Genomic DNA, 24,549 nt, shown 5'->3' with positions numbered 1-24,549 from the left:
TGCATATGTTTGTCCTGTGTATGAACTTCAAGGATAGTAAATGGCATATTGATGGCTATCACTCATGTAGATCAGTGCAGTTCGGTGATCATATGGTATAACTGTCGCTAGACTCCAAGAAGCAAACTATACCAGTTTTCGCAAGACTATCTTGAGTTGGTATTATATGTACACCCCAAAGTACAGGGACACATTCGTTTGAGCATACTTTCCAGAAGCCGCTCATTTAGACTCACTTTCATCCATTGACAGCACGTCCGTCGAGCATTATCAAATCACGAGGGTCCAACATGAAGAATACCTGCAGCAAAATCTCAGGCGGTACAATATTCGCGGCAGGGCGAGAAACGGGCACTGCCTTGTCAATTGTTCGAGACCAAGCTTTGCAGGTTAGGCGTAAAGATTGACGGGTTTCACGAGGGATAACATCGAGCAATCTTCTAGTCACGATTCGCGGAAATATAGGCCCCTGTGAGATACTCTGAGGGTTGAGACAATTTTCTGACGTCAGACGAGAGCTAAATGCTGACCCCAGATGCGAAGCTTTAATTGAACCTGACGCAATTCTATCGGCGCTCTCATTACCGTGCTTATTCTTAGGCATCAAGCTAGAACCCATATCTGGCAGCCTTTGTAGCAATGGTCTGAGAGATTAAATGCAGGAAGCTCTAGGCATATTCGAATGACGACTATCAGCAGAAGAATGGACGATCCTTGTGCCCCAAGAATTTGGAATTATATCAAATCAACGAAGATCGGCTTTCACTGAGACTGAGCTGCTCCGTCGAAGTTTGCTCGCCGATAATCATGCGCTGTCAACAGCCGACCTGCACCGCTGGCCAGCTATGCCAGGTTTCGCTATAGCTAGGTCTTCTTTTCCATACCATAGGTGAATGGTTCCCTACAAACGAGCTGCAGACAAAGTAGGCAATGAATGCACTAATACAAGAGAAGTAAGGCGTAAATACCGGATTGTCTTACAGCTATAGACGAAACGAGAAACCGAGGAAGGTATAGAAAGGAGAGCATTGACAACTCAGGACACCGAAGGAAAAACCATACAAATACTATTCCTTGCCTCCTAATACTCCACGGGTGGCATTTCTATATCTCGTAATAGCCGTCTTGACGTCGATATAGGGTGCATTCCTCCAGCATTGAAACTCCACAACCAAGAGCGGCAACGAAGAGTGGGCCCAATTTACGGAAGCTCCATATGGTTGGCGGATGTGATGAGAACTCCGCAACAGTCAGCCATAGCGAGGGGCGAGGGAGCAGAAACATCTCTGTGATCATTGATTGGGTTCATGAAGATTGCCATTGCCCATGGAAGCTCGCTGGGATAAGCCGGTAGTGCTGCCGACTGAGCGTGGAGATGGACAGACTGCGTGAACGAGGCAGAAGTGAGAACATTTAATCGACGGCGGAGAGCCAAGGCGAAGATCATAAGCGGGTCTCTCAAAGAAAGGCGACATTTATCGAGCTGTCGATGTCGATCTCTTGTGTGATCTCTGCACAATGATGAAGCCGTTGCATTCCACGGTTGGCATCACGAAAATAATAGTTGATCCTCTTTCCCGTGGTTCGATTTAGATCTAAGATGATGAATAGGAAGAGATTCGATTACAACCACGCGCCAATTAACGTGAGGTGCGCCACACAACGTCATCGGCGGATGCAGTAAATCGATCTATATGAACTAAATAGTCTACAGCATAAAGAAGAAATATGTAGCCTTCCAACCAATATATAAAATGAAAATAACAAGCGCAGCATTGAACTATGTATAATATGTGAGCACTATCGGGCATTGTACCAAAGAAAAAGAAAAAGAAAAAAAAAAAAAAAAAAAAAAAAAAAAACCGTTAAAAAAAAGACCAAAGCTGCATTGACTGCTGAGTATGCATTCTCACTCCGAACAGCAATGGTCTGGTAATGGTGATCAATCTGTGAGCGGTAAATTCACATATATGCAGGTGTATATGGTGGGTTAATAGGCAGGGGAATGAGCAAGACAAGAGCAAGACATAGCCGATATTAATAGTAGATGGGCATGGCATGGCGTCGTATATCATAATATACTCGGGGCATTGGAAGCATTGATATTAACAAAGGGTATACTATCTATGATGAATGAAAGTGAAACAAGCAAATAAATAGTGAGTAGCGGAATGGTCGCAGGAAGAAAGAGACGGGAGGGGCATGTAGGTACCCTGGAACACGCAAGGCATGGCCTGGTGTTCCATGTACATTATATAGACCTAGGGTATTCGCCAACGCTGCGGCCTGGAAGCCAGGCGCCATCGAGAGGCATAATGAGGCTGGGGTTGACATACTTGTTCAGCCTAACTTCTACTCCTTGCCTACCAATTTGGATTGGTAGGGCGTCCCGGTCGAGGCCAGATGGAGAAGAAAAGGTTGACGGTGAAGGGGAAAGATTTCCACCGCCATCAGGATTAATACTCTTCAAAGCAATGAATTTCATCAGTGGCTCATAACTCCGAGAGAAGAAGTAGCTGAACCACACCGTTGCACCCAAGAGGGGCACAAGGATCAAGGAACGTGTGATAGCTTTGCGCAGTGCAAACACGCCTATCATCGCGATTTGAAACACCATCAAGCCTACCAGGACTCGACTGCATATCATTGGCCATGCACGCCCGGTGGAATGCTGCTGATGGTCCATCGCATACAGGAGCTGGTACTTGTAAATGAAGTTCCCGATAGTAAAGTACACCAGTCCAAACAGACATATTAACCAAGAGCTCGGAAATACGCTATACACCACGCATATGATTAAGATGAGGATTGTCTGTGGGATCGAATACCCGTAACTGAAAGTAGGTGGCGTGGATAGTTCGGCATACTCCCGTGGTGTCTTCGCTTTAAAGAAATTGATGGGATACATTGCAACGCTTCCAAACTCCAACAGCCGGAAGGGGAACATGCCCACACCTTGCAGGACTATTAGGTTGATGTAAAATGGTGCAAAATTTTCAAGAGAGTTGGCCAGCGCAAATGCAATGGTTGTGGCATCCTGAAACGCATCGCGAAGATGCTTGAACAGTTCGTAGAAAGTCGTCGCCGTGCCGAAGACCGTGAAAACAAGGAACAGATTGAAGAAAGAGAAGAAGAAGTTTTTGGAAATGACGGACAATTCAACATCGCCACGCGATGTCATTCCCTGAAGGTTTGAGAGCCCTAATTGGACGCAAGGTTAGCACATCATCAATGAATAGTTTTTCAGTTGGCCGAACTTACAGTTATATAGATAAGGGACGGCAACAGTCATCAGCGAGAGAACCAAAGTCGGAAGACCGGTTTGAACGAGGGACTTCGCAATGGGGTTGCGAGCCAGCGCCTCGGCTAGTTGTGGGAACACCTTGTGTAGCGTCTCCAGTTCCAGAAGATACGCTAGAGGCACGAGGAGTACCGACCAGAACACGGTTAAGAAGCCAATGACTCCCGTGATGGACCAGGATTGCATCATTCGTCTTGAACGCGGCAAGTATGTATTCTTCCACACGACGTCAGCCGGTGCCGGTGCCAACCGGGCAAGCAACTGCATAGGATGAGGATCGAGGATCGCTTGAACCACCATCTGGGATGCAAAGATGGACTCCATGGTTACAAATGCTAGTTCAGTAGGGGTATACTGCTTCTGGCGCGCCACTCGGATCTCTTCATCAATCCTCCGCAGCTTTTCTTCATAATAGTCTATCGCATCGACGTTCTTGTATCGTAGCTTTAACGGTCCGTACCATAAGCGAATTGTAGGACGTTGGTGCGCATAGTCCGCAACGTGGTCTCGTCCACTCTCTGAAAGAAGCTGTATGCGCTCGCTGTCATCTTCAGAGAACAAGCTCGAACCACGCGGCCGATGATGTGCTAGGGGTAACGTGCTATCATCTTCGGTCTGTCGTTTGTATCCAAGGTGCTTAGTCCACGCTCGTTCAAGGTTCCGTAGTATCTGCAATCGCTCGTCGACGAGGCGGTCTAATTCGCGCCAATCCCGGCATAAAGTGACACTCTCAACTTTTCCAACCTGAAGACCTTCCACGAATTCAATGATCTTCTCTTCAGATGCCATGTCCTGGGGAATACCTGAAAGGCGGATAGTCCGGTCGGTAGTGCTAGTCTGACTGCCAAGATACTCCTGTCTGATACGAATAATTTTGTTCGTCTCCTGGAGTAACATATAGACTGCCATTCCGGTGAATATGTATGTGAACACCACGTACATCCACAGATAGTCTGGGTCAGTCACGGGCTCCTTGTCCTTGTTCCTACCGAGAGCATTGCCATCGTTGTCATCCCAACCAGGGATCCCCCTTTTTCCGGTATACTTGTAATGAATCGGAAGTATAATAACTACGGCGAACATGAAGACAGCTGACAAGAACCGGATCGCAAACTTGAAAAACGACAGGAACTACATCACCGGACGACAGTGTTAGTGCTTGTTTGTGTCACTTGTACATGGAATGCAACGAAACTTACAACGAACGCATCCAAACCCGCAGAGTGCAATACTTCCTCCTCAGTTATCCTGTAGAGCACCGGTATCCACCCAAAGAAGCTATCAGGAAGCTCCGGTAAGTGCGAAGCTGCGCAACGTTGCCGTCTTCGTGCGGCGTACAGCTCCGTCCATTTCGGTCGCAGGACCTACACAAGATAGCTTCGTTAGGAATCATCACATGCATAACTTATGAAATGCATGACGTACACAGAAAGATAAGAAGGCACTTAGTCCCAATGTTAAGCTAATGATAAGCTGGGTATACAGATCACGTTGCCCTCTTGTTTGGTCGCCCCATGTCGGCTCATGCCCGCCCCCAGGCTTGTCATTTATAACTGCAGCCGTGATTATGGCTGCCGCAGCAGCCTCTGTCATAGACATGTGTTGATGGGTAAAGTCCCGTTGTGAGGTCTCTTGGGCGACACAGTTTTCGTCAATGCATATGGGAAGTGTTCGGCACTTTCACGGTAAAGATGCAAAACAACTGACGTCAGGGTGGGTTATCGCGTGATGGACACACCGCGTCGCAGGCCAAATAACCTTCTTTATATGAGCTATGTCCTAGTAAGTTTGGAGACCGAGAGACGCCTTCGTCTAATACCTCAAAAAAGCGTGCGGTAAATTCTGCGGATTCGATTGTGCTCAAACTTCAATAAGCTCTTTGGCGATTCCAAAAATGGTAAGTCAAAAAGATGACGGGAGTTGTGCAAATGGCTGACTCAGCCAAAAGTTATGTCGGCCTTGGCAGGCACCAGCAGTTGTACACAATATGATACTAAATCCATGATACATAAGAGTAGACAAGGAAAAATGAGATATATTTATTCTACGGCAAGCCATATCTTCAACGAGCACCTTACACAAGTATGTACGTGTATACCCATCTATAATGCCATTGTCCAATGGAAAACCTTGCTTCTACGCTGTTTTCAAGGCATATCTTGAAGCATCGTAGTAAAGATCTAACAAGCACCCTGCCGACCATGCTTGCGTGGGTGCCTGCCATTGAAGAATACATCGTTAACAGTCCGAGTCATGCCATCATATTTAAAGGGGCATTGAATAACATACCGAGTCAGAGCAGTGTGCACCAGCTTTATTTGTCAATTCTGTGAGGCCCTTCCAAGGGCTTTCTCTGAGTGCTCGCTTACACCCTTCTAAGCGACGAGTCACCTGCTGATAAGTCTCTGTCCGTCCCTCTGGTGTTGCCCTGCGAGCTAGGTCAAAGTGCAGGAAAGCACGGAGGAAGTACCCTCGCTGCCACACCCATTCGGGCCCCTGGTGATAGTTTCTGCCCTTGGAAGTGGTAAAGTCCGTAGAGTCCTCTGAGTTGTTATAGTTGGGACGATAGTTAAGATCGGATGGATCGAGAGTAGCCATACCAACGGGACCAAGAAGAACTGAGTCCGCAAGGGCAAGCGCTGTTAGAGCCTTGTAGGGATCAAAGAGATCTGGCGACACAGTCATGGCGATTGGAAAGTTAGACCGAAGTTGGTAGTCTTCATAGGGCTTGCCGGATTTATATAAATCCTTGTAGATACCACGACGGTTGACAACCTTTGTATCAACATCATATCGACTGTCGTCATTGGGACTCTCGGGAATGTAATAGCAACGCTCGAAACTGTTCTTAATCTTGGCAGCCCAATCTCGGAACGTGACTGATTTGCCGTCCCCAATATCTACTCCTTCGTGCGGGTAAAGTCCCTGTTCATACAAGTTTCCAACCCATGTCAAAGCACTGTAGAGAAGCCCAGTGATTTCAATGGCTGCACCATCTCGAGGTGTGCCAGGAAATCCTTTGTTTCCGGCTTTCTCACTCTCCCCCATCTTGTCTTGCCAGGTCCCACAATTGAATTGACTACCTCCAAATATCAGGCCTGTCTCCCAATCAACATTGACGTCGATTTGGAAACCCTCAGGCTTCATTTGCATATCGAGCTCAGGGCCAGCATTATACTCTCTGAATGAAAGCCCTCGGGCATGCTGTTGAAAAACCTCCTGGATGACCTCCGTTATTGATGAATGCTGAGAATACGCACGAGGGTCGTCGAAGGGGAACCATGTATCCTCGTACGGCAGGAACCTCCTGGGAACCTTCTCGCCGAGGAGTTCTATACCATTTGGAACCATTGCGGTGTAATCTTGAATAGCCTGGAGGAAGAACCACACAGAATCTCGAGAATTGTAACGAGGAAGCTTTCCGCTGCTCAACAGATTAGGGATCATCCCATGTTTGAGGACGCTAGCAAAGGCGAGAATATGCTCTTTGGCATCATCAAACCGGCCAGTACAGAGAAGCAAGCCTCGAAGAGATATGAAAACGTCTCTACCCCAACATCTAGCCCAGTCCACAGCAAAATGGGGTAGGCCAGCTGCAAGGCTTGGTACTCTTCTCGTAGGCCATAGGGATGCGGTTTTCACGTATCCAGTTTGTTGGACGCTGACCATGCCCAGTTGATGAACGAATTCTTGTCCCTTCTGTATACTCTCCCCCAGAAGCCGAATGCCCTGCTTCCAGGCAGCGTTGTACGCGACTTGGACAATAATGGCAAAATACCGCGGCAGGAGAAAGCTGGGTAGCTCACGAACGGCATTAAATTTATCCCGTAACCAGGACGTCGGGTCGTTTAGAGCATTGTACCCGTCTTTTTGTGCCACCTTCTCCAAACGTTCTATGATATAATCAAGAGCCCACTGGCCTTGCCGGAGATGATCACAGAGTGGATGTCCCAGTTCGTTGTATCGAATGATGCTCTCCAGAACGCTCCACCATCCCTGAAGACCTGCATAAACCAACGGCCCATGATTGGGTATGGCATATACTCCATCCTGACCGTCACTAGAATCCCTTTCTTCAGCTTCACAGCGGTAGAGTACAAAATTAAGGTCAACCAGACTGAGTTTTGAGAATGCCTGATCTGCACCTTCTGTAATGTAACAGTCCAGCCCTGCGGAATGCTCGGCTGTCGGGATGGACGTTTCGAAGAGAGCAATTGACCCCGCCGCGAAGGATTCCAGAACAGAAATGATGGTATTATGCCCGCGTTCCTCAACCTTAATTGCGTTAGTCTCTCGAACTGTGCTAGGCAACCCCCGTAAGTAGTCTTTATCCGCCAAGACTTCTGCTCTGGCGTCTTCCCCAGCTTCAACTTCCAATGTCCATGCCCCAAGTGGTTTGACTCGTGTTCCGGTGAGATGAGTCGGTGCTAGGATGGAATGACCATCCTGGCCCGGGAAAGAAGTATGTGCTATCAAGAATATGCCCTTTCGTGTCTTCGGGTGAACTCTATGAACAGTTATATATTCTCCATCATGGTGAATATGTGTCTCATCGTATCCATCAGCCCCCATCATAGTGTGAAGCTCATTCAGGATCTTCTTGATGCTTCCAATGCCACCCTCAGAACCTAGCTCCCCCTTCGAGGGTCCTGAGAACGCTGAGGAATACAGGCGTGTCTCGTGAACGAGATCAACTAGCTTGGGATATACTTCATCATAACCCATGACGCTTCCAATAGCCGAGGCGCACATTGAAACCAATGCAGCATTAGGTAATGTATCTACCGCTGTTCGCTTTTGGGCCGGCATCTCGTTATCGTGCGTACAATCCATGAAGAGTGCTTGGACGGGACACGGGCGTATGTGAGCGATAGTTTCTTCCTGGCTATCAGTACTTGCAGAGGCTATAGCATGACTGCTCCCTGCAGTAGGCAAGTCAAGGTCAAAACTGCCAATAGGGCGTCCTCCATGGCGGTGTACAAGACGGCTTAATTCACCGGTGCTCCAGGCCTGCATGGCCTCTCGAATGAGTGCGTTAATGCCTAGTCTCTTGACAAAAACATAATCAGCTTCTTCGGAGCCCGTGAAGAGCTCAGCGAAAACCGTCAAATTGGGTCGAACTTTTCGTGCCTCATCCAACAGATACTCTGCGACTCCCAACGGCGTTGAATGGCAATTGTCAATCCGAAATCCCGAGAAATACTTAGCCATTAGGCGAGTGTATTTAGTCATGAACTCCCAAAGAAATGGACTGTCCTCAGGGCAGTTGCCATATCTTAGCTTCACACAATCACCCCACACAATGACTTCGCGTCGCAAATAGGCCTTCGAGTCCGGTCCAGCGTTATCCCGCAACGCGTCGGCGTTCCATATCCACCCATTATTTACAAGCGCAAGAGCCGTCGACTTATGCTGCTTAGTAACTTCGTTGGCGGGCAGTCTTGTGAAATATGTCTCAATAAGTGGGCTCTCTTTAGTGACAGAACCAAGCTTTGGTCCATGGTCATCTATTCTCAGGTATTTGATGCGATTGAAGACTTGCTCCATTATCTCGGATACGTCTGCGTCGTATTCTGTGTAAAAAGGCAGATTCACCTCGTCGAGCAATTGGGTAAATCTGCTCTCTGCTTCATCATGGTTGGAATCTGCAGGACCAAGCAGCGCAGTTAAAATGGCCGCACCGAGGTGGTCATCGACTGCCCGAGTAAACCTTCCAAGTATACTCTTAGATGTTGGGATTGCGTGCTCACGGACAAAGCTTGCTTGCTCCTTAAGAGTTAAGTTTTTGAAGTCCTTGAGAGCAAACCGTGACCACTGATCGCTTTCCAGATCGATACCTGGACATTTTGTCCATTTGTCAACGATCCTTCGGGTGTCCGCTTTAACATTAACCACATAGTATTCCCATAGCCTCAAGCCGCTTATCACTCGTTCACGAAGTACGTTCATCACAACAATCAGATCGTCAGCAGTCTTGAATTCTGTTGGAAGACCCAAGGTTTGAAGGTCTTCTCCAAACTGTAACAAAGCAGTGTCTAGCTCCAACGCTGCTTCCAGCCATGGAGCAGTCTCGACGCTATAACCAGCCTCAGGGTGCTCCTCAAGCCATTTGCTGTTATTAGCAGTGTGGTTCCATACAACATCTGTTAGCGACAAGAGCCCGTGATCTACTTCCATCTTCTTGACCATTTGAGCTACATCGTCCTCTCCGTTGGGGAATAGAGTCTCATCAAATTGAAGTTGATCAAAAATACTGTAGGGGGAATTCGAGGCTCCGCGTTTCATCAAGGGCGTAAAATGAACCATATTGTAGTTGCGCTGGCTGATTCCATTCAAATGATTCTCCCAATCCGTTGGGTATCTACCCATGAACTTAGAGATCACGGAGAATATTGAAAGAGCATTTAGAGGAAGGTCACGGCCACCAAGAAGTAGCCTGGGTGCAATATCAATGTAATGCGTTGGGGTCTTGACTGGTTCGGACGTCTCAACTGGAGCAACGGAGAAGTCCGGAAGCGGGGAATAGGCAGTGTAGAACGCGAAAGATCCTGGAGAGGTGATTGGGATATCGATCTGGATGTTCTTATTGAAGTCTGGATGTAACCTATTTCTGCCTCAACAACTGAAAAAACAATGAGCCAAAAAAGAAAGGGATCGCTTTACCTGAAACTTCGGAATGCCGAGCGATTGAAGGGCTTCCTGTCCTCGGGAATATTTACCCACAGGCTTCCTTCCCTGCAGATCGAGCTGCTACCCTCGATCACGAAGCGAACGGAGTACGGAGGATTGGTGGGCGGAGGAAGGTAGATATAACCTCCGGGCACGTCTGGGGAGCCATCGTCCTTCAATGGGAGCAGATAGACCTGGCGTGGAACAGGCATTGTTACTGCCAGTCTGTTTGTACAGCTGATCGGGTTATCTGAAGAAAAAGCTGTGACGCGACCCTAGATGCTTGAGCCCGGTTGAGTGCGGGGATAGATAAAAGGTATCGGCCCGGCCGATGGAGTTGTTGGTGATCGGTAGAGTTACGCTGATCCAGCCGATGTGCAAGAGAACGAGGAGTGGAATATTATGGAAGAAAGCCAAAATCAAACCCGGACAAAGCAAACAAAGCCAGCTTTTCAAGTTCCTCATTTATGTTCCTGGGCGCTTTTGAACCCCGCAGGAGGTCTGACATCATGGAAAGGTGCAAAGGCCTCGACCGCAGAAAGTAACCTTGGACCTCCGTACTAGTGTCCAAGGAAACCCAATTTTAGTATCAGACGAGTCAAACGGGAAAGGTCAAAACACACGATCAGAACTGGATATTTTTTTTTATCAAAAGACATAACATAAATCTGGGAATTGCTCTATAGTCACTAGTCTATGTGCGTTTATAACATCCATACCCAAAATAACATGAGAAAAGACCTACCGACAAGTCTCAAGATGTAAATAGATAATTATAACAGAAATGTGAGGAGCAGACATCATTGCATCCTGCCACCTCACAATTTGGCCAAGACTGCCTGGCTCGCGCCACCACCATTCACTCCTTGCGATTCATGCGAAACAGATTCCGGCTTGCTGTAATGAAAAGGAAACAGATACCCGTGAATTAATAACCGAAATAGAAAATCATGGGAGACAAAGCATCAGGTCCTATTTACCGCTCAATATAAGAAGGGATATCCTCAACAGACATAGTGCCTTCTAGGATTTCTATGACAAATCAGTGACATCTTCCTAACACACAAGAAGGCTGACACTTACTATAGACGGCCGTCAACAAGGGGTATTCTTCTTCAACGCCTTGGTTCTTCAAGAATTTGTTTACTTCAATCGCAGTCAAAGTGCCCTGGAGCTTCTGACCGTTGAGCTCCGTCTCTTCGACCTTTCCGATCGGCTGCTTTCTTTCAATGCTCAGCTTGGCACAACGGAAGTTGCGACCACCACTGCAGCTAGTAATCAAGTCGGCAACACCGGCACTTTCCTCTGTGAACGTCCGAGTGTTGATGGTCGCACCGAAGAACATTTCACCGAACTTGACCATCTCCAACAGCCCGACTCGCATGACGGCAGCTTTGGCGTTGTCACCCCATCCCATGCCTTCAACCCAACCTGCGGCAATAGCGACGACATTTTTGAGCGCACCGCCAAGGGAAACGCCTGCAACATCACTCACCACACTGATATGGAAGTAGGGACGATGGAAAAGCGTCTTCAGGACAGCATGGTCAATGGGAGGATACTCGGAGGGCAACGCCTGCAGTTTAACCCGAGATAGTTGTCCCGAAACGTCCTTATGCGTGAAGTGAACCACATCCACCGTCGATGAGGAAGGCGAGCGATTGGGCGAGGGGGCTTTCGAATCTAGATGGGGAGGATCGTAAGCAATGCTTGACTCAGACCACTTCTCCTGGGCAACCTCGCTGGCGATGTTTGCACCGGAGAGGGCGCCACAGTAGATCCCAAGAATCTTGCCGATTGTTTCTGAGAAAAGACTGATTCCATCTTCCCGCACATCGACACCCTTGATGCAAGAAATACCACGCGCATATGGCAGAATCTTGCCCTTGATCTGCTCACAAGTCTTGATAATGAACTGATGAGGCAAATTGAAAACAAGGATAGTGCTGTCCTTAACGGAGTCCTCCAATGAGGGATTGGCGTGCAAATTTGTAGGAAGGTTGATTCCTGGCAAATACTTGACATTCTCATGTGTCTTATTGATTATCTCTGTTAACTTCTGGGGACCCTGGCATAAGGGCGAAGATGGGTTATAGTGAGGGGAGGTCTTTGGAACTTCCACGTTCTCTTCAAAAACCCACATTTGAACATCCTTTTCGAAGATGGCAGGGTTGCTAGCGGTATTTTCAGCGACAATCTTGGCAATAGCGGTGCCCCTATAAAATGTCAGCGCTGTCTTAACCCAGTTACCGTTATCTCTCAGCACACTTACCAGTTTCCTGAGCCGATCACCGTGACCTTGTGTTTGCGCTGGTAGGGGGTAAGGGAACTCATTTTGGCAAGGTCGTTCACAGATGTTGTATATAGACGTGAAAATGAACAAGAAATGAGTCGAGTTGAGGTTGGTCTGGGGAACTTTAAAGCCTTTGAGTAGACTAGAGACGACGAAAATGGAGTGGAGAGTGTCCGTTGCTGGAGGAAAACCGGGAACCGAGGTTTATCAATCGCAGTGGCAATTGAACGAAGGCAAGTCCGGCGAGATAGAAGATGTACTGGGGACAGCATCCACGTAGTGCTGCGAATGAGACACGAAAACCGTCACCAAAATTCTCGATGTGGTTCTCTGATGTAAGTGGAAGACGATAAGGCGGGTTGAATACCCGTGAATGTGGATCTTTTCCTCCCGAGAAATTCGGAGAAAGAACGAGGGATTTTAGAGGGAAAAAAGAAAAAAGGGCGATCGGGTTCGGTGAGTGATCGGATGTGTCACACTAACAGATTAGTCTAGTGCTTTGACTCCGGCCAACTTCTAGTCTATGTACCACGGGAAGTCCTCATTTCTTGATCTTCATAACTTAGAGGGATAGGGATACCAAAGAAGGAAAAGCCTCTCTTAGTCGGTAAGTAGTCACGTTGGCGGTGAGACCAGGGGCTGCCAGGGACATGGATTAACTAGCGTTCAGGCTAATCTAGAAAAGGTTTAGGAGCACGCACGTATCGGAACCAGAGGCAGAATTATTATCGTGAACTCTCGGAGAGCCCGGCGATTTGACCAACTTTTTCGGCACCAGTGATAGAAACCCATAATGGTAAGCCATCCCACCTCTCACATGAAAGTTGGAGCTCTCTAACATCTGTAAAGGCCCCTATTAGATCGACTAAGAAACAGTCCGCTGTGAAAATGCCGGCTTCAGGGAAAGGCGCTCTTTCCTCGACGAAGTCTAGCCTCTTCAATGATGATTTTCGGACATCTAAGAAAGACAAACGTCAGATTAAACATGCTGCCCTAATGTCCAAAATAGAGAAGAACTCTCAAAAGACTACGAAACGCCGACGGGCGTCAAAGAAACTCGTTGCAAACCTTGAATCGCTTGCCGATGCCCTACCAGAAACCGAGGTTGAAATGAATGATCCCAACAATCAGGTGAATGTCATTAAACAGAAAACGCTGAAGCATAAACCTGGCGCTATGAAGCGTAGGCAACGATTGGAACAAACAGAAAGGGATCGCTTCGCAAAGAACATGGCACAGATGTCGACTATCGAGACGACTACTACACCAAATACAGAATCGGACAATCAGACAAGCTCTGTGTCAAACCGTTGGGCCGCATTGCGCAGTTTTATCTCACAAACGATGGAGCAGCAGCCCGCGTTCAAGGCAACGAAGTGAAAAGTCCCCGCCTACAGGAAGTTCACTCAACCATCCTTTGGGAACCAAGATCCTACGTCTCGTCAACAAGCCCTCCTTGCCTAAATCAAACCTACCGTTGATATTGCTTGCAGCGACTGTATGTGGCAAGCGATCAACCGCTAAGACGGTATGTTGAATGCAGCTAAGGGGTGTGTCACCTAAATGTCACTCCTCCTCAGTTTATGGCGTTAGAAGCCCCCGAAAAGAAATCATACGCGATTTACTAGGCCAGGCTTAGACTCTTATACCAGCTGCCAAGTTGAGCAAGTACGATCTGAGCAAAGAACGGATAGCACTACGCCGCAGAAAATCGATATCCTTACTTCCAGATGACCTAAGGCTTTGCACTCTTTGAGGCTTGGTGGAAGTTTTGGATGGCTCACACCGCTAGCAAGTTCTCATTTTTAGATAATGAACGAGATACTTGGACAAAGTTGCCATAGCATGTTCTTATATGTACGGAGTAGTCTCCAGCTGTAAAGGCGGATAGCGTCGGCTGATAAGCATCAATCACGTGCTGCGGGGAAAGCTACTATCTAACTCCATCTTATCTACTATCGGCAGCGTCATCTCTACCTCCAACTACAGCTTAATCCTTCACACCACCCTAATTATCTTTCTTTGGGTTCTACTTATTGTACTGCTTACTACGTCTACCATTTGCGCTTATCCATTCACAAGTCATCTGCCGCCCGGTCATGCTGTGGCTGCCTCTACGGCCCAGTGCACCTCTCAGGGCGCACCACCACCTCATTCTCCGCTATCGGCGCGCACCGAGTTCAATTGTTCGCCTCACACAACGTGGCTTCGCTAGCTCTTCTGCGACTTTCCCGACACTTTCTCAATTCAGTCGATCAGATTTCTCAAATCAGCCCTGGAGTGGTAGCTATGAACCAGGACTGCCGACTGCTGGGCCCTTGGGCTCGACCCCGGCTTTCGGAGCTCCCCGGATTACGCCCAAAACGTTAAAGCAATACCTAGATCAGTTTGTAGTCGGACAGGATCGTGCAAAGAAGATACTAAGTGTCGCCGTATACAATCATTACCAACGTGTGCAAGAATTACAGCGGCGTGATGAGGAAGCAGTCGAGCTGCTGGCGAAGCGCGCGCGGCGCGAGTCTGTTGACCGCCATCCTGTAGAGGGTAGGTTGCTCAGAGGCCCAACGAGAACTGGAACTGCATGGTCATCTTAGTGATGTACTAACACATGTAGCAGATGAATTTCCAGGGCAACAACGGACTAGCCGCCCACCATTTGATCCAAGTTCGTCGTTGAACCAAACCGAGCTCACAGACTCATCGACAATACAACTGGAGAAGTCCAATATACTGCTACTAGGACCTTCCGGCGTTGGGAAGACACTCATGGCCAAAACATTAGCTAAAGTACTATCAGTACCGTTTAGCATTTCAGATTGCACACCGTTCACGCAGGCTGGATACATTGGAGAAGATGCCGAGGTCTGCGTTCACAGGCTCCTAGCTGCAGCAAACTATGATGTCGAACAAGCAGAACGCGGCATAATCGTTCTGGATGAGGTTGATAAGATTGCCGCCGCTAAAGTCAGTCATGGCAAAGATGTCGGTGGTGAGGGAGTCCAGCAGGCCCTTCTAAAGATTATAGAAGGTACGACGGTGCAGGTGCAAGCGAAACAGGAAAAGAACGCTCCTCGCGCAGGCGGAACTCCCAATACATATCCATCAAACAGTCCACTGGGAAACTCGCCGTATCCACCCTCCAATGGTGGGGGCATGTCCCAGAAAGGGGAGGTCTACAACGTACGTACGGATAACATTCTGTTTATCTTCTCTGGTGCTTTTGTCGGGCTACACAAAGTGGTGATGGATCGGATATCGCGTGGCTCCATTGGCTTTGGCCAGCCTGTTCGGACACCATCCAACTCAGATGAGCGGCCTGGACAATCAACAACCGCAAACAATCAGCCTGTGCCCATAGTGCCAGGGTCAGAAGAGGAGGCATTGTACAAGAAACACCTTCCCTTTTTCACCTCTGCGAGCCCCGAATCGCCTGATGGTGAGCCAACTTACTTCAATGCACTCGACCTCATCAATCCTACCGACCTACAAAATTATGGATTTATCCCAGAGTTAGTTGGCCGTGTTCCAGTCACCGCTGCGCTCTCCACGCTGACGCAACCTTTACTTGTACGCATCCTCACTGAGCCCCGCAACTCATTGCTAGCGCAGTACACAACCCTATTCTCCCTATCAGGAATTGAGCTTCGCTTCACAACTCCAGCCTTGCATAAGATAGCTGCCAACGCCTTCACAATGGGCACGGGGGCACGAGCCCTCCGAACAGAAATGGAGACCATCCTTAGCGATGCCATGTATGAAACTCCAGGTTCGAGCGTGAAGTTTGTTCTCGTAACGGAGTCTGTGGCTGCTCGTAAAGAGAAACCCATTTACTTTTCTCGTGGACAAGGCGGACGTTTCCATGCCATGATCGCAGCAGAGGAGAGCCAATGGGAAGAAAGGCAACGGCGAGAGAAGAAGCAGAGGGCCTGGAAAGCTAAAGCGCAGGCCGCTTCGGAGGAGCACCCTTCTATCTCAAACTTCCGTGAATACCGGACTAGAGCAGCGGGCTTCTAGTTAACACCTATCAATCGGTTTCAGTAAACATTGCGCATTTCGTATATGTGACGTGCATTGCTTGGCCTTCACCGATGTTTTGATGTTTTGTTTTTAGTATACCAGTCTCCGTGAATTCTCTGTGTTATGTATGGCGTTTCGGATATTAGCTTCAGCTTGGTTTCTCATGACGGATCCTTATACTCAGCCATTGGAGTTGCATTACTTATATCAATAACTGTCTTGTTCTGCTCAGTGCATGATACCTATAAAGCGTGAGATCGTTGTATTTTACAGTGGTATCTTAAGAAATATGTAACAAGCGCAAATTGTATAGAACGCAATAGAAGCCCCGGATCGAGCATACACTTCTCAATCACCGACACGTCGTACACTTTTCCATCACTGATATGGTTGGGGATAGTGGTGCGAAAGGGGAGGGATATAGGACGGCGTCGGGCGAGAAATAGCTGACTCGCTCGAGCCGGCCTTAGGAGTTTGGGGTGTAAATGGGGTCTGAGAACTCCTCTCTGAGTGGTAATTCGATCTCGCCGCAGAATGCTTAAGTTTTTCCCAATACCACCTATAGTTGATTTCGAAATATTTCATGAAAGCTGTGGAGCCCACGCGAATTTGCAGATGGTGCCATTCATCCCATCGCGGAAGTGCGGAGGCTGTGAGCACATAGAACTTTCGGAACTGGTAACAGTTGATCAGGGCCCAGCCAGCGTAGAACTCAACGAGGTGATCAGCGTTTCGTTGTTCTTGGGTCAGGGTTCTATCTTTGGGGATATCTGGAATCTCGTCGTCTGTACGAAAACCGTACCCTGGGAGTTTTGAGGGAGAGATGACCGTATTTGGTGTATAGCCGGCTTCTGCACCAGTGAGGATGTCCCGGGACTTCGTATCTCCGATGAAGGTAATCTGCATAATGAGATGGTACATTGCGAGCCACCTGGTATTGCTATTAGACCGTATAATAAAGCCTGGTGATACACAATGACCTACAGATAACTGGAGTTCCCGGTGACCTCAATCTGCTTTTGCAGCCAATTCAATACATCCGGGCGGAGCATTAATTTCCATGTCCCAGGATACCTGCTCTTCGCATAATCTTCGAACCAAGATAGCACAACGACTGTACCTCTTGGATCACTTAGCATGTAGTCTGCGGTAATCAAGATAACTCCACCCGTTTGGAACATGCGCTGGAAATACGGTCGGTTGTCACCTAATTCTTTGTTTAAAATGAAAGACCAGAAATTGAATGTTGACTGGCGACATAAGTTATTAAGGCCCTGCAACTTGTAGAAATCCAGAGAGCTTTCATGAATCTAACCAATGTCAGTATATCCGTATTTTGACAATGGTACTTGGATGGCACATACCAAAACGACTCCATTCTTCGCTTGAGTGAACTTTTCCCAATCTTCAGGAGTGCGGTTAGAGTATACAATAGCCTTGTTTTTCTCACTATGGTGGGCTTTGAGAAATTCAACAACCGCCTGACATTCTTCTTCAATGCCGCCTGATCCCTGTGGAAACAGTACATAGAAAGACCCTGCTAAACGTTTCTCTGCTATAGTTGCCAGCGTCTGGAATGTCACCCCGAATCTCTTCTCAAATTCATAGTCCAAGTCAAACGGAAGTCGCATGCCCAGTTGTGGCTGCCTTTGGTCACTGTTAACAGCCGCCGTGGGGTCTTTAGAATCCTGGTCCATATCCATGTGGTCGATTCCAGATGACCTCCTCTGCAGAGTTTGTATTGAATCACTAGACGTGCGACGGTTCATCAGTGATGTAGCTGTATTTGTGTGTGGCCTCGATTCCAAGCCTATGCGTGCGGTTGAAGCCTCGATAATCGAAGGGCCACTTTCTTGGTTCAGGAAGAGCAGCTCTCTTTGTGCCTCAGGAGCCTGCTTATCTGCGAAAGCAGTGTTATTCTGTGAATAATTCACTGTCCCAGTAGTTTTTTCTGTCAGATGACCACGTTGTCCCTGTAGAATACCAAAGGTCAGTCGCTCAACGGGCCCTAAAGCACTTCTGACGGCGGTGTGAAGAAAGATGTCACGAGGACCTCTAAAGTCGCCATCCAAGAAACCAAAATCCTCAGAATTTGGTGGATACGCAAGTAATACATCATGGCCCTGTTTTTCAGGAATACATATAGCCACCAGATTTCTCCGGCTGAGCTCTTTCCCAAAGTGGTAGATTTCTGGTTCGCTGTCTTCAAACCCCTCAACCCAGCCGTTCCAATATTTTTCATTTGCTGTCTGGTGAAACGATGTCTATTAGTGACTGATTTCAATTTAAGCAACCAAGCAAGCCAGCTTTGCATGTGCTACTCACATTTCTGCACAGAAGATTATAGTCTGGAAGGTTACAGAGGTGTTGAAACCAGATTTCAAGGACGTGGCCTTTCTTAGTCCTAAGAAATCTGCTTCTCCTGATTTTGTCCAAACCGCACATCCTAACTTCACCAATTTCCTTTTTATCAGGCCCATAATACAAGGTACATAGAAGTTCTCCTGGGTTAACAAAATAGGTTCCCCCTTCCTTTTTAATCCACTTAGCCTCTGGACCAGGTCTTCGTCGTGGTATTAGATAGAGGTCCTGTGATCGGTCAGATAAACGACGAGGCCTATCAGAAACAGGCGAAGAGTGGTTTGAGGTCTTGGAATCATCAGAACGAGATATTTGGGGCTGAGAGATGAAAGTGTCTGTACTAGGAACATCGCTAATTGTCCTTCTTGGGCTTTCACCTGGCCCCTGCTCCTTGAAGTTGGCGTTCTGCTGGAAACCAGGATTGGATGAATAGGCGGCGGTGGTAGAAGACCACTCAGATGGCCTCATAAGCTCAAGCTGGTTGACGTTTGGAGCAGGCTCATAACCCCTTGCCTTCTCATATCTGTGTTTTGTTGACAGGAGTTTGAACATCTTGGGGGGAGCGGAAGGATCAGCATCATAGGATCTCCGAGGACGGGAGCGAATTCTACCACCACGACCAGTCCCAAATCCAACTAGAGGTGGCCTTGTTAACCCACCACGGATAGATTGAGAACGAGAAGGCCCGACCTGAGACTGGTTTGTCGCTCTGCTTGGGTATAGATTTGCGGTACCAGTGCCAGGATTTAGTGATACATTGGAGTCTGTAAACCTGGGGCCATTTGACGTAGAGCTGAACCTAGTGTTTGATGGCTCCAGCTGGCCTTTCGCAAGCTTTTCTCTCTTCAAATGTCGCTTGTGCTTTCGTTTTTGGCAGGCCTGTTCAGCTTCATGCAGGCGCCTGTTAAAATCAGTGAGGTCAAACTCTTCCAGCCTTCCTGCTGCAATCTCTCTTTTTTTATCCTCCCAGTCGAGCAGAGTCTGCTCATCATCGAATTGGGCAGCCGTCTCCCAACTGCTCCTCTCGATAGGATAATCTTCCCATCCTACGAGATATTCGATTCCCTGGGAAGTTTCACGCTCGGCGTGAATGGTATCCACATAGTAATTCTCCTTCGGCGGGCTAGGAACAGTCGAGGTGAGAGAGACATCATCATCATCACTGACCTCAGTCATTGCCACAAAAGAGTACCGCTATCAGAGCAGCAGTGCCTAAGGTAGGTGTGGTGCAGCAGGAAATGTTTGTACAGATCAAGTTTGGTGAACAGAGCCAAAGAAACTGGCTTGTCCAACAAAAAGGGCAAAGATATGGGTCAAACTACGATCGCCTACCACCATAGATAGTAGAAAAAGAGTGTATGCCCGCCCGATAATCAATGAATCCCGCTCTCGGCAAAGGCCGACAATGAACATGTGAAATAAAGCATGGATGTAATATACATCAAGAGTAAGCCATGACCATCCTTAGAAGACAGTCATCTTAGCGCCTCTTGTTGTCGCGCTCTGGCATATGATTTTCATTGAAGCCTACTGACAAACGAGAGGCACACGTGACCGGGCGACTATCCCCAAACCGGGAGTGTCCGCTCGGCAGCGCGACGAAGCACGGGAGTGGCAGGGGAAAGACATCTGGATAACCTCCTATCTTTCTGCCTCGCTGTCTTCCCCTTACCAAAAGAAACATACCACCACCGTGAGTTCTTATTCAACTGCCCTTTCTCTAGTAGCCTCGGTTCGCCTCAGGCTGCTTTTCATCTCGCAACTTCCAGCAATCAACTAACGAGACGCCACTGCTCCCAGGATCAACGTTCGCACTGTTGTCGGTTTTGCTTTAATCGCTATTCAACCCGGCCACGTCAAGGTCCCCCAAATTTCAAACCTCACCACTTTTAGGGCTTGACAAGCTCTCACAACCATTCATTATGGCTAACGACGAGTATGATGTAAGGCATTTTCTGTCCATACTTTCGCTACTTGCTTGTCTTGTATAACTAATTGAGTGATTCGATAGTTTCTCTTCAAGGGTAAAGTTGCCACTTCCCCCCCCGCAGAAGCGCCGAAAGATCCACGCCCATAAAGACTTCCCCCTCGCTGAACAGCACCACTAACTTGCAGTAATTATTATACAGTGGTGCTTATTGGAGACTCTGGTGTTGGAAAGTCCAACCTTCTGAGTCGTTTCACCCGCAATGAATTCAACCTGGACTCCAAGTCGACCATTGGCGTGGAGTTCGCAACCCGTTCTATTCAGGTCGATTCTAAGACGATCAAGGCGCAGATCTGGGACACTGCTGGTCAGGAGCGTTACCGCGCCATTACCTCTGCCTACTATCGTGGTGCCGTCGGTGCCCTTCTTGTTTACGACATCAGCAAGCATCAAACCTACGATAATGTTAACCGGTGGTTGAAAGAGCTCAGAGATCACGCAGATTCTAACATTGTCATCATGCTTGTGGGAAATAAGAGCGATTTGAGACACCTGCGCGCTGTGCCAACCGAAGAAGCCAAGCAGTTTGCCAGTAAGTTTCGGACACCTACTCGAAGTGTGAGTTGTCTTTGTCTTTGGCTCGCTAACTCGCTTTCAGGCGAGAACAACCTCTCCTTCATCGAGACATCTGCTCTTGATGCGAGCAACGTTGAGCTTGCTTTCCAGAACATCCTCACAGGTTAGCAATATACGCCTTTACCCAGGTTTTTATTTTCTTTCGTCATGCTGACGCGCACTTAGAAATCTACCGGATTGTGTCCAGCAAGGCTCTTGACAGCGGCGACTCGGGCCAGGCCGGTCTTGGTGACCGTCGTCCAGTGGTGGATATCAACCCTTCGCAGGATCCTGAGACGAAGCAGGGTTGCTGTTAGATGATTTCTTACTGTTAGGGGATGACACGCATACCGCAACGATTTTTATTTTATTCTGTGATGTGATAATCGAATGGTCTTGATCTTTCTTTTTGTCTGTTACTTAGCCTCCGCGGAGATGATACACAAGAGGAATGTTGGGAACGGCATCCAGGGACACGGTCATTGTATGATGATGCTTGTGGGACATCACATCCTAGACATCATTCTGTTGATTTTCCTCCCCTTCCCTTTCTTTTCCTTTATCTGGTTCGTTCTTATCCCTTTATGGAATTGACAATTTCCTATTCTCTGGCTTCTACGGACATGTCTTCGCCGTGGCACGCTACTTTGGCCTTCATTGTCTTTTTTTTTACTCATCCCATGTACCCTCCACACACTCTGGTCAATTATCGAAACGAAGTTTGGGTTTGTTCTTGTCGGCGCCTACGTAGTACAGGGCCAAAGCAGTTCGTGTATGAGGTTATCATTGTTCGGAATTACGAATTACAGCATGATCAATCACTAAATCCAGCGGCAATAGTTCCGTTTCACCACCAGCCTAACCATTCACTAGCAATTATTAATACGGCGTATGCATATGTCGCAGATACTAAAATCGACTAACACTCAAAAGCATCATCGCAAGTGGAATATAATGAGCATCAACACCTCAGCGGTCTCGAAAGGCCCACCGACCAAACAGCGGGAGCCCCACGTCAAAAAAAAAAAGCGTGAGGCCCATGAAATTTGAATACAGGGGATCATCATTGTCCACGTATGTCCCATAAGCAACCCAAAATAATCAAGCTAAACCAGATCCATGGTCAGAATCAGCAAGTGACAACTTGCCTCACTTGTTTCCCTGCCTGCACCATCATCCTTACATGACCTCCCACATACCTTCTCCATACTAGAAATATATTCTGCGACAAGAGAAAAAAAGTCCCCACAAGACAGCGCGCACTAAGCACACTAGCCCTAGTACTTAAATTCCACTATGGAGTCCGCAAACCCACCGCAAACTCCCCCATTGGTGGTTGGTTCTTTAGCTCTCTCCGTTCGCGCCCCAGAGCCCCAGTCGACAGTGTCGAATTCTCGACCCCCAGTGTGGTTTAGGGTGGGCCGATCAGGGGCGTCTTGGGGGGAGGGTTTAATTAGGTTATTTGGATTCCAGAACGTTTGCATAACGGCCGAGGTTCGACCTGGTGCATGGGAGATTGGATTACATTGGAGTTTTCTATTTTTGGGACGGTAGGAAATTGCTGTAGGGAAGTGAGGTGAGTTGTTCATGCGGTGGCTTGTTATGAGGGATTTATTTGGTGGAAATCCTGGTTTTTGGATGGATGCATTGTACCCTTGCTTGCTTACAGGGAGCTTATCCTTGGAGATATGGTTATGACTGTGTAGAGGACGTAGTAGGTACATTGGTAGCTCCGTAATACGTTCCAGTAGTGCATAGCACATTTATGTTATGCATTCATCCCATATGATTCCTACCTCCCGGTCTGAAATGGCCGCCCTGAACTCTTCGATATCGTCGCCTCTCTCTTTCATCACCCATTCGAGTGTATCCCCGAATGTCTCTCCATTCTCGCGAAACCAATCTCCCAAGGAGTGCACATAGTCCTCTACCTGTTCTTTCAGGGGCGCATGTTCGCGCAGCCAGAGCACCTGGCCTGGATCAAGTTTCATCATGTCCTGGACCACGTAGTAGTGAGGGATCTCATCACCCCAGCCCTCGGCGCCGGGATCATGGAAAAAGTCATTCCGGAACCTAGATCTATATTTCGCCGGCGACTCAGTTAAATTGGGAGGATGCGCAGTATTATAGTATTGATCGACCGAGTTCGGGTTATCAAAGAGCCCGGGAGACCCCAGAGAGCCAAACGCTGGGTAATTCAGATGGATGTTAAATGCCAACTGGTGGTGACTTTCCGGAAACCGTTTGCGAAACTTTCGCTGAATCGTCCCGTTACTGGGACAGATATGATTCTGGACGACATCGCCAATGATGAGGCGCACGTCCTCGATATCAGCCAGCTCCTGCGTGGACCAGTTATGCAGGAGCTGCGCGCGCTCGGTAACGACGTGTGGGAGCTTACGGCTGAAGCGATCATGCGTGCGCGTATGGAATGCGCGATGGTAAAGCCATAACCGATAGATGGCTCGGCGGAGGCGGAATCGCTCGTCATTTGTTAATGATCGTCGGTTTTCATAATCCACCTTCCATTTCTTGACGGGATAGATCGTCTCCCATTTCTGAGCTACGCGTCCGACTTGGACTATTTGTTTGAAGAGGGGATTGGTCATGGGGGGCTTGCGTATTAAGTGAGCTGGTTGGCTTGCGTTTTGTGTTACGATTTGGATGATCTCGTTTAGTGGTCCATATTCGCGCTCGGCAATATCGGTGAAAATTTGGAGCTTATTGGATCTGTTAAAGACAGTACGGAGCCGTCGACAGGTTGATGCGAGGTTTAAAATGTCGGATATTGTTTCACAGGAACGAAATACATGGAGCAATAGCTCCGTGGCTAGATGATCGAATGACATGGTTGTTATATGTTTTGAGCTACATTCGTTAGCTGTGGTCATCGCCGAACATAAACTGGGGCCCGAACCTTGCTGGCTCACTATGAAAGCGCAAAAGGTAGGTAGTTTAGATATCACAGCTGGATAGTGGATTTTGTTTGATATAGTGGACAGTCGCGGCCCAAGCCAGCGCTGCCGTCGCGATCGCAAGTTGGACTAAATCGAGACCCCGCCCTTGGGGCTGTCTAAAACAAACCAAATCTGGTCCTTAGAGAAACAAGAACACATGGTGATATGGAGGTCAGGCCCAGACAGCCGCAGAGGGCTGAACGGCGAGAATAGTGCCATGGTGGTTGAGGGAGGGATGGACTCGAGCCCCAGGCGGATGTTATGACTCTTATATATCAGCGCTTATCTAATCTCCGCCCTTACGTTTAAATCTCATATCATTCATAGTTTATGAAGTATGTACTAAGTTCGAAGGATAAATAGCGCTCAATACTTGGTTGCTATGGTACCACCCTCTGTCAAATGCGCA

General features: G+C 48.0%; 8 protein-coding genes across 8 annotated transcripts; 2 read left to right on the top strand and 6 right to left on the bottom strand.

Moving 5' to 3' along the window:
* Positions 1-238: 238 nt before the first annotated feature.
* On the bottom strand, positions 239-619 carry F9C07_2101812 (uncharacterized protein; the record flags this gene model as incomplete). Its single annotated transcript, XM_071508933.1, has 1 exon — positions 239-619. The coding sequence occupies one exon, from the start codon at positions 617-619 to the stop codon at positions 239-241; it is 381 nt and encodes a 126-aa protein (XP_071365694.1).
* Positions 620-1,797: 1,178 nt separating this feature from the next.
* Positions 1,798-5,315, bottom strand: F9C07_2279251 (uncharacterized protein). Its single transcript, XM_041288519.2, has 4 exons — positions 4,727-5,315; positions 4,501-4,665; positions 3,262-4,432; positions 1,798-3,201 (listed from the first exon to the last, which is right to left on the bottom strand). The coding sequence occupies exons 1-4, from the start codon at positions 4,898-4,900 to the stop codon at positions 2,252-2,254; spliced, it is 2,460 nt and encodes an 819-aa protein (XP_041141018.1). The 5' UTR covers positions 4,901-5,315; the 3' UTR covers positions 1,798-2,251.
* A 122-nt stretch (positions 5,316-5,437) lies between these two features.
* On the bottom strand, positions 5,438-10,182 carry F9C07_915 (putative glycogen debranching enzyme Gdb1; the record flags this gene model as incomplete). The annotated part of the gene is made up of 3 exons (XM_041288520.2): positions 5,438-5,518; positions 5,591-9,905; positions 9,965-10,182. The coding sequence occupies 3 exons, from the start codon at positions 10,180-10,182 to the stop codon at positions 5,438-5,440; spliced, it is 4,614 nt and encodes a 1,537-aa protein (XP_041141019.2).
* Positions 10,183-10,453: 271 nt separating this feature from the next.
* F9C07_1063411 (glycerol-3-phosphate dehydrogenase [NAD+]) lies at positions 10,454-12,869 on the bottom strand. The gene is made up of 5 exons (XM_041288521.2): positions 12,243-12,869; positions 11,054-12,186; positions 10,951-11,002; positions 10,594-10,867; positions 10,454-10,530 (listed from the first exon to the last, which is right to left on the bottom strand). The coding sequence occupies exons 1-4, from the start codon at positions 12,533-12,535 to the stop codon at positions 10,789-10,791; spliced, it is 1,557 nt and encodes a 518-aa protein (XP_041141020.2). The 5' UTR covers positions 12,536-12,869; the 3' UTR covers positions 10,454-10,530; positions 10,594-10,788.
* Positions 12,870-13,151: 282 nt separating this feature from the next.
* Positions 13,152-16,277, top strand: F9C07_2058994 (ATP-dependent Clp protease; the record flags this gene model as incomplete). Its single annotated transcript, XM_071508623.1, has 3 exons — positions 13,152-13,446; positions 14,523-14,785; positions 14,952-16,277. The coding sequence occupies 3 exons, from the start codon at positions 13,152-13,154 to the stop codon at positions 16,275-16,277; spliced, it is 1,884 nt and encodes a 627-aa protein (XP_071365693.1).
* Positions 16,278-16,658: 381 nt separating this feature from the next.
* F9C07_2101806 (uncharacterized protein) lies at positions 16,659-19,817 on the bottom strand (the record flags this gene model as incomplete). Its single annotated transcript, XM_071508932.1, has 4 exons — positions 16,659-17,220; positions 17,265-17,590; positions 17,645-18,529; positions 18,606-19,817. 4 exons carry the CDS (start codon positions 19,815-19,817, stop codon positions 16,659-16,661), a joined length of 2,985 nt encoding a protein of 994 aa, XP_071365692.1.
* Positions 19,818-20,290: 473 nt separating this feature from the next.
* Positions 20,291-21,500, top strand: F9C07_909 (putative ras GTPase Rab11; the record flags this gene model as incomplete). The annotated part of the gene is made up of 6 exons (XM_041288531.2): positions 20,291-20,334; positions 20,442-20,584; positions 20,653-20,665; positions 20,771-21,160; positions 21,227-21,307; positions 21,370-21,500. The coding sequence occupies exons 2-6, from the start codon at positions 20,564-20,566 to the stop codon at positions 21,498-21,500; spliced, it is 636 nt and encodes a 211-aa protein (XP_041141024.1). The 5' UTR covers positions 20,291-20,334; positions 20,442-20,563.
* A 629-nt stretch (positions 21,501-22,129) lies between these two features.
* Positions 22,130-24,443, bottom strand: F9C07_1058961 (F-box domain protein). Its single transcript, XM_071507449.1, has one exon. The coding sequence runs from the start codon at positions 24,072-24,074 to the stop codon at positions 22,947-22,949; it is 1,128 nt and encodes a 375-aa protein (XP_071365691.1). The 5' UTR covers positions 24,075-24,443; the 3' UTR covers positions 22,130-22,946.
* Between the last annotated feature and the right edge of the window lie 106 nt (positions 24,444-24,549).

The sequence above is a fragment of the Aspergillus flavus genome, chromosome 1 (genome assembly GCF_009017415.1).
Source record: "Aspergillus flavus chromosome 1, complete sequence".
Lineage (NCBI taxonomy): Eukaryota > Fungi > Ascomycota > Eurotiomycetes > Eurotiales > Aspergillaceae > Aspergillus > Aspergillus flavus.
This window is presented reverse-complemented; position numbering and strand designations above follow the sequence as displayed.

Coding starts and splice junctions, on each gene's coding strand:
- F9C07_2279251 (XM_041288519.2), bottom strand. CDS start 4,900: ATGTCTATGACAGAGGCTGCTGCGGCAGCCATAATCACGGCTGCAGTT. Junction 4,433..4,500: donor CGGGTTTGGATGCGTTCGTT/GTAAGTTTCGTT, acceptor CCGGTGATGTAG/TTCCTGTCGTTTTTCAAGTT. Junction 3,202..3,261: donor CGTCCCTTATCTATATAACT/GTAAGTTCGGCC, acceptor GCGTCCAATTAG/GGCTCTCAAACCTTCAGGGA.
- F9C07_1058961 (XM_071507449.1), bottom strand. CDS start 24,074: ATGACCACAGCTAACGAATGTAGCTCAAAACATATAACAACCATGTCA.
- F9C07_1063411 (XM_041288521.2), bottom strand. CDS start 12,535: ATGCTGTCCCCAGTACATCTTCTATCTCGCCGGACTTGCCTTCGTTCA. Junction 12,187..12,242: donor GTGATCGGCTCAGGAAACTG/GTAAGTGTGCTG, acceptor GACATTTTATAG/GGGCACCGCTATTGCCAAGA. Junction 10,868..10,950: donor ATCCCTTCTTATATTGAGCG/GTAAATAGGACC, acceptor TTTTCATTACAG/CAAGCCGGAATCTGTTTCGC.